Source organism: Carassius auratus, chromosome 9 (assembly GCF_003368295.1).
Source record: "Carassius auratus strain Wakin chromosome 9, ASM336829v1, whole genome shotgun sequence".
NCBI classification, from domain to species: domain Eukaryota; kingdom Metazoa; phylum Chordata; class Actinopteri; order Cypriniformes; family Cyprinidae; genus Carassius; species Carassius auratus.
Window position 1 is genome coordinate 15532736 of NC_039251.1, and position 12829 is coordinate 15545564.

The 12829-nt window shown below is 36.1% G+C and overlaps 3 protein-coding genes across 3 annotated transcripts; 1 reads left to right on the plus strand and 2 right to left on the minus strand.

Annotated features, from left to right (window-relative positions):
- Positions 1–1879: 1879 nt before the first annotated feature.
- On the minus strand, positions 1880–3290 carry LOC113108488 (gamma-crystallin M3-like). The gene is made up of 3 exons (XM_026271652.1): positions 3276–3290; positions 2813–3061; positions 1880–2639 (listed from the first exon to the last, which is right to left on the minus strand). Exons 1-3 carry the CDS (start codon positions 3282–3284, stop codon positions 2364–2366), a joined length of 534 nt encoding a protein of 177 aa, XP_026127437.1. The 5' UTR covers positions 3285–3290; the 3' UTR covers positions 1880–2363.
- Positions 3291–4698: 1408 nt separating this feature from the next.
- LOC113108489 (gamma-crystallin M3) lies at positions 4699–5688 on the minus strand. The gene is made up of 3 exons (XM_026271653.1): positions 5665–5688; positions 5171–5410; positions 4699–5039 (listed from the first exon to the last, which is right to left on the minus strand). Exons 1-3 carry the CDS (start codon positions 5671–5673, stop codon positions 4764–4766), a joined length of 525 nt encoding a protein of 174 aa, XP_026127438.1. The 5' UTR covers positions 5674–5688; the 3' UTR covers positions 4699–4763.
- A 5403-nt stretch (positions 5689–11091) lies between these two features.
- On the plus strand, positions 11092–12140 carry LOC113108487 (gamma-crystallin B-like). Its single transcript, XM_026271651.1, has 3 exons — positions 11092–11166; positions 11249–11491; positions 11820–12140. Exons 1-3 carry the CDS (start codon positions 11131–11133, stop codon positions 12090–12092), a joined length of 552 nt encoding a protein of 183 aa, XP_026127436.1. The 5' UTR covers positions 11092–11130; the 3' UTR covers positions 12093–12140.
- Positions 12141–12829: the final 689 nt, after the last annotated feature.

The window sequence follows — 12829 nt, forward strand, 5'->3', positions numbered from 1 at the left end:
ATGAGCGGTACAGTTGTGAGTGGGCAACACAATTTCCTTTTTAGATGTGAAACAGTAGAAAATTCACTGTACATGTAAATTACTTATATATATATATATATATATATATATATATATATATATATATATATATATATATATATAAATGCTTATTTACAAAACATTGTTCAGTGGCAAGTTAACTTAGACACTATGCAATGAACAATAATTGTAATGATTTTATTACGTTTTTTTTTTTCCTGTCTAGAGGTTTCAGTTTTGCAGCCATGTTTGCACACCCTTAGGAAACAAGTAGTAGCAATCTATTGACTTACTTATGATGTAGTGTTCAGGTTCAAGTAACTGGTTTGATTAACCCAAGTACTGAGCTTTGAGCTATCACCATTGTGTGGTGGAGTTCAGGGCCGGCAATTTCAGGCAGGGAAATCTCACATTCATCCAGGTCACACAGAAAAAAGGGCCAAAATTGTATCTTTTGGGGTACAACAGATGTCCATCGTAGAAGTAAACCATACTGTATCAGTAACTTAAGAGTAGTAATTCTTACCATTAAGGTACTAATTTGTAGACCTACCTATTAGAGGTAAAAAAAAGGATCAAATATGTTCTTTTAAGGGTCTTGTTCCAGTGACAAGCTGTTGCACTGTACTGTCACTGGAAAAAGGTTTTTATGTCCATGATGAGTGACAATAACTGTGGTATCATCTTTATATCTATCATCTTTATCGGGACTCTATGGACCAGATTTGTTGGTCCTGCATAACCCATAGATCAGTGATCCTCAAATCTGGCTCACAAGATCCACTTTCCTGCCGAGTTTAACTCCAACCCTAATAAAACAAACCTGTGATTTTCTAATGACCCTGAAGACCCTGATTAGCAAACTCAGGTGTGTTTGATTAGGGTTAGAGCTAAACTCTAAGGAAAGTGGCTCAATTGGACTCAGAGTTGGGGACAACACCTCAAAATCTTTGTTATGTTCCTCAAACCTGACCTTTTTTTTGATTGTGACAGAGTACTGCTGAAAGAGGACACTGCCATCAGAAAACAACTTTGCATTTTCAACAGTAGACGGGTCATCATGGGCACCCTGAACAGTCTGTGGCTACCTAGTCCCCAAATCAGCAAACTGCAATGCACAGTGTCTCCTGACATCTTTCTGTCATGGCCAACACTAAGTTTTTCAACAAACTGAGCTACAATTCTGTAGCTTCTCTGTTTGATTGGACCAGACATGCTAGCCTTCATTCCCCACCTGCATAAAAGAGTCTTTGGCACCCGTAACCCTGATGCTGTTCATCGATTGTCTTCTCTTTCATGGCCACACAAAGACATTTTGTATACTCCTTTCATAATTATTTATCAAATATAGTTACATACTGTTGAACATTTTAATTACTCTAATTATCACTATCACTAGGCTGTTATAGCAGTTAAATGAAATCAGTATCAACAAAATCCATCTTACCATTTATCAAAATTGCAATGAAAATTGTATAAATTATATTATCTTATGATTTTAATATTGTAAATATAACACTACGAACACAGAAATATGAAACACTTGGTAAAATTGGCTAAATTATACTATTGCAGAGTTGCAGAAAGACAACGATCTGCTAAAACACAAAGTAGCTGATCTGGAGGGACGCAGCAGACGTCAAAACATTCAGATAATTTAATTGATTGAAGGCCCTTGTCCATCACTGTTTTTCTCTCAATTGCTCATTGATATCCAGAGGTCCTCACTTTGCTCACCGAGATAGATCGATCACATCGCAACCGTACTATCGCACTAATAAATACTAAGAGTAGATAGATAGATAGATAGATGGGATAGATGGAAGGAAGGATGGAACACATAACTTGTACATTGGATTTTAATGAATGAAATATTGAAATTTAAAATATTTACTTATTTACATTGTGTAATTGGTTGAGAACCAAATGACAATGGTCAGTACAAGCCAAAATCATCAAACCATTGAGGGCTGGATTCAAAATTAAAGTAAAAATTTGAAATTACAGGTTGATCCTACTTGCATTAAATTCATTATGGTAACTTATTATACTGTAAGTCATTAGTGTGTATGGTCACATACCCATAAGCAAGCTCCAAGACAGCATATGTTGACTTCAAATGCCCCGATACATAACATTGAATAGGTTCTCAATTGTACTCAGTTATGGGGAATGTGAGTTCCTGTCAGTGGCATCAATGGCTTTGTTATCCAGAAGCTGCCTATACACTTGCCATATGAGGCTGGGCATTGTCATGCATCAGGAGGAACTCTGGGCACACTGCACCAGCATAAGGTCTGACAATGAATGGTCTGAGGATTTCTTAGCAAGTGTAATTTCTTCTAACAGGATTCCATGATGCGTCTGATGGAATGAATTTTCATTGGGCCTAGACCAATATTATTAAAGCTGCTGTACTCCCCTGGCCTGATGTATATCATTCTGCCTTCAAAATTGGGTTGTTCATAAAGCAGCCAGTGGCCATGTGTGACATTGCAGGACTGGCAATCAGCCATGTGAAAACGTTCCTGGATTGACTCGCAGTCATCCATCAGCTCATACTTTTGTCCGACAAAGTTCTCTCCTTCGAAGATTCTCATTCTGAACGCTCCTTTATGCTGAAAATATACAATTGTTTAGTAATTCAGTTACATCAGTTTAATATATATATATGTGTGTGTGTGTGTGTGTGTGTGTGTGTGTGTGTGTGTGTGTGTGTGTGTGTGTGTGTGTGTGTGTGTGTGTGTGTGTGTGTGTGTGTGTGTGTGTGTGTGTGTAAAAATAGAATTACCATAGGGATCATTCTGCAAGATCTGATGCAGTCACTGATGCTTGCTCCCATGATCCGTTGGTTATCCGGATAGTCTCCTCTTCTTACCAGCATTTGGTGACCCATGAAGTTGGTGCGCTCATAGACCATGAAGCAGCCACTTTCCACCCTACATGAGCAGCAGCGGCTCAGGTATGAGGTCACTTCAGGACAATCACCGCTAGTCTCATAGTTACGACCATGGAAGTTTCTGTCCTCATAGAATATTATCTGGAAAGTATAGTGACAAAAAGACATGCTTACAATGGATATGCTACTCTTTGTTCTTTACTTTGCTTGTTAATCCATTTGAAAGTACACCATATCCCTCCAATAATAGATGACATTGTTAAATCAATGTAGATCTTATTTCAGGTGTGACTTGGTCTTAGTAGTAATCCCATTCAAAAGCACATTTGTCTTCTTCAGCATAGTTATCTCCTACCTTTCCCATGATTTTGCATTTGTTTCTAAAGTGCCAGTGTTTTACTGGGTTGCTTTTATACTCAACTTGATTGCTAAAAATCTATAGCCCATTGTTTGAACTTCTTACTCAGCAATTCTATTTTTTCTAAACTAGTCTACAAGTAGTTACCAGAAATGTTTCCGCCTATACCCTGTACCAACTGTGGCTTTTCTTGGTTGTGGGGCAGGTGGAGGAGGACAACTGGTCCACTGATGTGTCATTCGCTATACTTTTGAAACAGAATAGAGAGGATAGATCAGACATATATTTCAGTAATAAAATATGTTTTGTAAGGTTTTTTTGTTGTTGTTGTTGTTGTTTATTTTTTTTATTTATTTTTTTACTAAAACTGACATTGTCAACCATACCAGTCCAGGGACCCTGGTAATTGAAGATCTCCTCATTCCATACTCAATTATTTTTGCTTTTTCTATTAGCTGTTATGCTGGTGTTTGTTTAATGTTTTCATTTAAGACTGGCAAATTAAACTAAAAATTATATTTGTGTCTAGGACAGATTGATTATACAAAAGTGTATTTCACAGTATGATACACTATTTTTACATTGCCCATGTCAATGTTTTTGTTATATTTTTTTTTGGGGGGGTTACCATTATTGGACTGGACAGTGTAGGAAGAGAGGAGAGAAAGAAACAGGACTTGCAAAGGACCTCTACAACACCTGAGGCACATTTCAGAGTACTTCCCACAAGGCCATTGCTATGACGCACCCTGAGCATTTTGGTAATACAGCACAATCAATGTTGGGCTCTTTCATCTTTCACACATACAGGCTTTACTGGTAAACACAATTAAAGATCATGTGTATACAGGACCTTTTCAAAAATACTGGTAAATTCTTTCAGGAAATTTAACAGTTTGAGCCGTTGTAACATGACCAGTAAATTACCAGAAATTTATTTTTTGTGAAATCAAAATGTCTACTCTGGGCCAATCATAACATTCTGGCGCATTTTTATCATTTACTCCGCACAAGTTTGACTTGTTGGCTTATACAATGTCTCTCGGCCAAAAGCAGCTGAATGAATGTGAACGTTTGACACAAAATGAAAACATCAAAAACACTGACTGTGTATACCCCTCCATGCTTAAAACCCAACATTTCCTGTTGATGATGTCACAGAATTAACAGGTATTTTGAAACTGATGTGTGAAGGTGCTTTACCAGTCAAAGGTGGAACATCATTTCCTGTCCGAACAGCAAATTTTCATATTTACTGGAAAAGTAGCTCCTTTTTGCAGCAATTTACTGGTATTGCTGTTTGAAAGGGGCTTAATATTTTTTGATATGTTTCATTTCCATTGATTTGCATACTTTTGGTAAAATTACACTAATGGCAGAAATCAAAAGTGTTGAAAACAGGCCAAGACCACAGAAAAAATGCATGTTGAGGAATTTATTGTTTGTTTATGCTTATGCTATCATTGATAGTTTCAGACTGTGAATTTAACACAAGTCCATGATTCTTCTAACAGAGCTGAATCTGACATTGCTGTATCCCATATCCCTGAAGCTCCTGTACTCTCCAGGCCTGAAGTATATCATCCTGCCTCTGTAGTGGGGCTGCTCATACATGAGCCAGTGGCCGTCCATCACATTGCAAGACTGGCAGTCGGACATGCGATAACGGTCCATGAAGGAATCGCAGTCATCTGTCAGATCATACATCTGACCTCCAAAGTTCTCCCTCTCATAGATCCTCATTCTGTAGGGTCCCCTGTACTGTAAGATGAAAATAAATTTATTGATTCAGTCTGATTCAATGCATTTCTAATTCAATACATTCTGAATAGTTGAGCTATAATTTTTTATGATTAAAATGATAACAGTATTATTGTTTTATTTTTTGTTACCTGAGGAACCATTCGACAGGACCTGATGCCATCACTCATTCCCATGCGCATGCAATCCGCATACTCGCCCCTCCTCATAAAGAACTGGTTTCCCATGTAGTTAGGACGGTCATAGACCACAAAGCAGCCGCTCTCCACTCTGCATGAATGGCAGCGGCTGAGGTAGGTAGACATATCAGAGCAGTCACTGCTGCACTCATAGGAGCGACCCTGGAAATTCTTGTCCTCGTAGAAGATGATCTACAAAGAAAAAAAAATTGAATAATGTGAATACCAGAAGACAAGTGGTCTCTCTGTAGACCATAACCTTTAACATTTGAAGTAACTGGCTTGTTTGCCTTGCATTATACAACAGGTATTTGTTTTAGAGCTTGTTTATGTAGCAAATGTACATAAAAACATAAAAAAGCCATCTTTCCATTTAATAAATTTATGGAGGATTTTGCTGTTTTTGGCAGCTCTACTCCACTGGATTAAAGCCACCCAATACATACCTTGCCCATGTTTGCTAGTCTTCGTGGGATTCTGTCCAGTTGCTGTCTGTCTGACTGCTGCCTTTTATACTTTATAGGCTGATAATAGTTTTTGTTATTCAAATAGCCTGGAACCTGATGATCAAGCAGGTCTGTGATTTCTGTTAATTTAAATTGTGCAATCACAGCCTACATGAAACAAATAGAATGAAAGACAAACAGAAAGATAGAGTGAGAGAGAGAGAGAGAGCGAGAGAGCGAGAGAGAAAGCAAATGAAAGTGAAAAAGCTGAAGAAATCACATCAGCCAAGAGTTGTCTGAAGAATTCCTTAAAGTAGCAAAATTTTTCAAGTGCTTAAAAAGTAATACTTGTTAGTCATCATAAAGAGTCTTATTTTTAAGTTAATTTAAATAAGTCATGTTCATGTCAAATGAACAAAATCATAATTCATTTTTGCAAAATAGATCAGCAGGTCCAGTGTGCTTTAAATGATTTCACATAACTGTAGCAATTTCAACGGTTCTACCAAGAGAGGTCACTAGAATTAACAATGATGTGAAGCAAAACTTTATGTAAATGTTTATGAAAGGAAATTGTAATTTTTTGTTTATATTCAGTATTTGCCAGATCTCTAATGTATTGGCTTTGACATAATGCACCCCATATTAGTCCTTTTTAAGTCTCCCTTTTCCCATTCTGCACTTCGAAGAAGCATTTGATTGCAGTAACATTATTTGAAATGTATAGGTTATTTACGGCCTTCTTAGTTATTAAGCAAGGATGTTTGATCAAACTCTGTCTCTAACGTATAGATCTTTATCTGAATTCTGATTGGTTGATTGGAATGTTGTTCCAGGATCAACAAGGATGTTGATGCAGGAACAAGTTGTACTTGGTGTCTTGCACAGAGCGATCGTTTTGTGTCTTTAGACATCAGTGTATCAACACAAGCCGCAGGGTTTAATTTGGTTTTGTTTGTGTATATTTTTGTTTCTTTTATTTATTGTATGTTTTAGCCATGATTCCCAAACACTTACATTATAACACTGATAGACTGCAACGGTTTGAGTAGAAATCTTGGTTTGTGTTCTACTGAAGAAACAAAGTTACCTACTTCTTGGATGCCCTGGGGGTAAGAAGATAAAAATAAAATTTTCATTTTTGGGTGAACTATCCCTTTAAATGGCAACTATATACAAAAAAAAAAAAAAAAGTGGTTTAAATGTATTTAAATGTATTTATAGTACAATTACTTTTGATCAATAGGCGGTGCTATTACCAGACTGTCATGGCATTGTGGCACCAATTAAAGAAAAATATTTAATGTAGGCCAAAGCATAGTAAATGTGTTAAATTATTACAGGTTAATAAAAGTATATTATTGACTAAATCCAAAATGGCAACACACTGTGCAGTGTGTCCAACATTGGAAAAATCACATGTAAATATAGGTCGAACTTTTGACATAGGTGCGAGCTCTGGCGCATCCTGTGACGTTGGCTGCCTTAACACCTGTTTGTCTCAGTTTACATACAAATGTGCAAACTAAGATTTTCAAAATCTCCACTCTGGCCGGAGTTTTTAGAAAGAACCGGTTTCAGAGGCGAATTCTCCGTTTGCGTGTAAACAAAGGGCGCAAACGAAGGAAAATGTCTCTGTTCTTCAAAATAACCATGTACGTGTAAACGGGGCCTTAGTTTTCAAATAAGCCTGAAGGACTTGATTAGCTGGATCAAGTGTTTTTAATTAGGGTTGCATCTGAATTCTGCAGGGTTCCGGCGTTTGACACCCCTGATCTAAAGCATCAAGATGCTAATTAATTAACAAATAGCTGTAAATAGATATCATACAGTAAACTACCATTCAAACGTTTTTGAACAGTAAGATATTTTATGTTTTTAAAGAATTCTCTTCGGCTCACCAAGCCTGCATTTATTTGATCCAAAGCACAGCAAAATCAGTAATATTGTGAAATATTTTTACTATTTAAAATAACTGCTTTCTATTTGAATATATTTAAAAATGTAATTTATTCCTGTGATCAAAGCTAAATTTTTAGCATCATTAGACCAGTCTTCAGTGTCACATGATCCTTCAAAAATAATTCTTATATGCTGATTTGCTGTTCAAGAAAAGTGTATTATTATTATTATTATTATTATTATTATTATTAATATTATTATCAATATCTGAAATAGGATTTCAGGATTCTGTGATGAATAGAAAGATACAAAAATCAGCATTTATCTGAAATAAAAAGCTTGTGTAACATGATACACTATACCATTCAAAAGATTGGAGTCAGTATAATATTTATTTTGAGGAGTTTAAAATTATAAAAATTATAGAAATGAACACTTTAATTTAGCAATGATGATAAAGGCATTTATAATGTTACAAAGTTTTCTATGTCAGATAAGACTATGTCTATGTTTTTCTTCATCAAAGAAACCTGAAAATTATTTTCAGCTGTTTTCAACCTAAAAGTAAATGTCCTAATAATAATAAATGTTTTTTTTTTTTTTTTATTAGCAAATTGGATTAGCTTTAATGATTGCATCCGATCTTGTCGTCTGCTTAGGCATGTAAATCCAATGGCACCACACAATCATTTTGAATTGCTTTCAGTGAGTCTGTGTTCATAAGATAAGAGTGTGATTAGGTGTAAACATAGTTCTGTCACGACCACTATCATCAAAATGATAGATACTTAGCATGAACTTTGTTTTGGCGGTATGGTTAAACATTTGGCGGTATGGTTATATTCTGGGCAAAAACTCCCTGCCCACCCATGCAGCCTATCATGAATGAGCAGAGAGAAAGCCAAGTCCTGACTGTGTCAAAAGGAGGAGCTGGGGATGGAGGAGGGTAATTTGTTCCTGAGCAAGTGGAAAAGCTGCTGAATACTATTGAATAGAGCTTAAATGGGAATGCTGCAATAGGTGAGAATCAGCTGACATGATCTGCCAGAACTAATGCTAACGTTTAATTTATGTCAGGGCCACTGTCATCAAAATGACAGATACTTAGCATTAACTTTGGTTTGGTGGTATGGTTGTGTTCTGCGCAAAAACTTCCTGCCCGTCCATGCAGCCTGTCATGATGAGCAGGGAGAGGAGCAATAATAATGGGTGCTTTATAAGCAGCTAAAAAGAGCAGCAAGTCCCTTTAATGCAATACCTATAGAACCAGTAGAATTGGCATCCTAGCAATGAATGGAGCAGAGATCACAGGTTCTGCCTAGCCTAAAAGCTTCAGCGTCCATTTAAAACTCCATAAACAACAGCATATAATAACTCAAATCAACTCATCAGTTTACAGGTTTGTCATCTCCAATAGACATTTGCCTTGTTAAAATACGTGTCCTCAATCTGCCAACCTGCGTGAGCATAGACAAAAATCCTTACCAATATACTACTTTGCAACAATTGTGAATATTAGCAGTGCTGTTTTACATTTACTATTTGTCTTGCTTACCTGGACACGAATTTGAAAGAACGTAAACATTGTGTAAATAGCACAAATAAATAAATAGAGCGAACTTACAAATGAAACAATTTCAAATAGGGCCCACTGGTTAGCAATGAGAATAAAACAGAAACTAAGCAAGAAATCTTGCTTAATAATATATTTGTGGTGGATGCATCACCCCAAGCTCAACAAGTGAGGAACCAGAGGAAAATGACTGTAATTACGTGTTTTTTATTTTATTATATATATATATATTATTAATATTATTATTATTATTATTATTAATTTTATTTATTTTTTATTTATTTTTATTAACACAATAGCTTGATCTCAGCCGGTTGATCATGTATTTAATCAACACATGTCATATTCCCTAATTTTTCATGCTCACATGCTCACATTACTCATTGCGTAATCACAAATTAAAGTGGATCAGAAATTATGAATCTCTAATAAGTATTGGGTGGCAGTCCAGCAGAGGAAGCATTCAATATGCAGAAATACTTCAAATGACTCTCATTGATACTAAGTTCTTATATGTATAGAAGCCATAGAGTGATAAAAACGTGATTCTGATGCTGTGTGTAGCAGAATCAACTGCACACTCACACAGCTAATGAAAACAACCTTAGAAAAATAAACAACCATGACACTGAGATTACACCATTTAATACAGTTAACCCCAGTTGAAACAGCTACACGAGAATGCTTGTTTCATGTAAACCTGTTCTTATGGCCTTAACTATCGGTGTGCAATTACTGTACATTCTCTAGACTGCTCTGTGTTGCTCCAGTAAAATTGCATGCGTAAATGCTGCTGCAAATATTCGTAATATTTCTCTCATGGAAATGATGCAATACTGCTAACATAATTTTATTTTATTTTTTACAATTAGCAGACTAGGCAATATACACAGCGATATGGATTAATAGAGCATTCATTTATCTTAGATGTGGATTTCAGATGTTCTGAAACACACTGCAACAGATTGATTTGTGAGCAGCGATGCGCAATTTGCCCCTGAGCAAGCGGAAAAGCTGCTGAATACTACTGAATAGAGCTTATATAGGAATGCCATGATAGGTGTCGTATTCCTCCAGGTTTCAGTACATCTCAACCTGAAGCTCTTTGAGAGGCCCAATTTTGATAGCCAAACTTGGGAAGTTACAGAAAGCACCCCATCCATTCAGGAACATTTCCTCTGCAGAAAGATCCATTCCCGAAAGGTTCATGAAGGTCCCTGCATGTTTTCCGAGCATGCAAACTACCGTGGCCGTCAGTAACTCCTTGAGAAGGGAGAGTACAGGTGACACACTGAATGGGGGGCCATGCATGCCACTGTGGCCTCTATTCGTCAACAGTTGTCCAATTCCTGAACAACTTACAAAGCAAAACAAAATCAGTTATTTTGATTATATTACATACAGTGCATTTGCATAGATATTCATTCCCTTTTTCTGGGACAGTCAAATTTCGCTCAGGAGCATTCATATTGCTTGTACATTTTCATTAATACATGGCATAGCATGCACTCATTTTATTACAGTTTTTTATTTTATTAAATTTTCTTATATATATATATATATAGATATATATATATATATCAAAAAAAAAAAAAGTAAACCTACTGTCTAACAGTAGCAAGAGTTTGGGTGGAGCGTACAAACACAAAATGCATTGTTTCATTCGGGATGTGTTTATCCAATTTGAGCAAGTGGCTAGACGCCAGTGCTGCTCCAACTTTGCCAGTACCAGCATCTGGAAAACAATTTAATTAGCCCAATAAATATTTTCTGGACTCAGCCATTGCCAAATCAAAAGGTCAGTGTTCCATACAACAGCCACTGCATTAATCTGCAGGAACAATCTAGAAACAATCACAGTATCAGCTGTTGATGATGCAGTTGCTGCGGGCATTCATATAACAATGATTTGCCTGGCAGAGCAACTCAATGTGAAACATATAAATCTCACTCATTGCCCTTTCAATACACAGCATACATCAAAAGGAAGAATGAAATTAGCCCCAAACATGGACAGAATGGGAAAAGTAAGACACCTTTTGCTTGCGTAAACTGGCTCTGTGATCTTTTTCTTGACTTAATTATGTTTCTACATCTTCTCCCATACAGATTTTCTTTTATGAGGACAAAAACCTTCAGGGACATTGTTTTGAGTGCAGCATGGACTGCCCAGAGCTGTCGTCCCACTTCAGCCACTGTAACTCCATCCGAGTTGAAAGTGGGGCCTGGGTCTTGTATGAACGTCCAAACTTTATGGGCTGCCAGTACATCCTAACCAGGGGAGAGTATCCTGATTACCAGCACTGGATGGGCTTCAGTGACTCTATAAGATCTTGTCGCATGGTGCAAAATGTAAGTCATCCCTGTTAGGAGAACCATAGCTGGGCTATTTTGCCAAATGCAGGTCTATGTTCCACCTTTTCAACAAAAACATTCACCTACCAGACATATGTGCCACACAACCATTCAAGATGCATTATTGGCCCTAAACTCCTTATCGTTCCCTGCTGAAAGTTTATTTTCAGTATGCATAATCTGAATGTATTTTTTAAATAATTTAGAGCACCATTAGAATAACTTTAGGTGATTCTAGATATGATTCTGCTCTTTCTACAGTAAAGGGCCTACCAGAAATCAGTGCATTGTAATGGTATTTGGCTATCCACTCTCTCTTTTGCAGCATACTGGCAATTTCCGTATCCGTCTGTATGAGCGGCCTGACTTCAAGGGTCAGATTATGGAGTGCAGTGAGGACTGGCCCTCTGTTTATGACCGCTTCGGTCACCGTGAGGTACAGTCCTGTAACGTTCTGGATGGGGCCTGGGTTTTCTATGAGCATCCTAATTTCAGGGGACATCAGTATTTGTTGGAGAGAGGCGAGTACCACCACTTCACTGACTGGAGTGCCATGCATCCTACTGTCGGCTCCATCCGACGTGTTCAAGAGTTATAGGTATTTTAATATGTAGTTGATTGTTCCTTAAACTATTTAATAATAATAAAAAAAAATTACACTGAGCTCACATTAAGTTTCTGTCTCGTGGTTTAATTAGTTCCATTTAAAAGTCAGCTTCAAACAAAGCATTTTAATAAAAGATATTTATATAAATCTTACATATATATTTATTTATAAATTAATGATTAAAAATAAAATAACATAAATAAATGGCAATATCATGAAATATTATTACAACTGTTTTCAATTTTAATATATTTTTTAAAAGTGATCTATTTCTTTGATGACAAAGCTGAATTTTCAGCAGCAATTATTCTAGTCTTCAGTGTCACATGATTCTTCAGAAATCATACTGTATGAATAAATGTATTTAGTTTTGTGCTGATGCAGTTTGTTTATGTATTTGTTATGCATTATTCATTTGCATTCTTTGATCAACTAAAAAGTCAAAAGAACAGCATTTATTTGAAATGTAATTATTTTGTAACATTATAACCGTCTTTACTGTCTCTTTTGATAAATGGAATGTTTTTGCTGAATAAAAGTAAAGTGATAATAGATAATACACCAAAATAAATAAATAAATAATACAACAAAAAATAAATTAATAATAAAAAAAACTACTCTCTCAAGTTGCTCCCTCAAGAATTTTCATTTTTGGGTGAACTAAATTATATTATATTAAGTATGTCAAATAACCATTTTTTTATGTATGAATTTATTTATTAACAGTT

Excerpts from the sequence above, each read along its gene's own strand:
- LOC113108488 (XM_026271652.1), bottom strand. Across the intron at positions 2,640-2,812 it reads CTTGCAGAATGATCCCTATG|CATAAAGGAGCGTTCAGAAT; the intron begins GTAATTCTATTT and ends GTATATTTTCAG.
- LOC113108489 (XM_026271653.1), bottom strand. Across the intron at positions 5,040-5,170 it reads CCTGTCGAATGGTTCCTCAG|TACAGGGGACCCTACAGAAT; the intron begins GTAACAAAAAAT and ends TTCATCTTACAG.
- LOC113108487 (XM_026271651.1), top strand. The coding sequence starts at position 11,131 with ATGAAATTAGCCCCAAACATGGACAGAATGGGAAAA. Across the intron at positions 11,167-11,248 it reads ACATGGACAGAATGGGAAAA|ATTTTCTTTTATGAGGACAA; the intron begins GTAAGACACCTT and ends TCTCCCATACAG. Across the intron at positions 11,492-11,819 it reads CTTGTCGCATGGTGCAAAAT|CATACTGGCAATTTCCGTAT; the intron begins GTAAGTCATCCC and ends TCTCTTTTGCAG.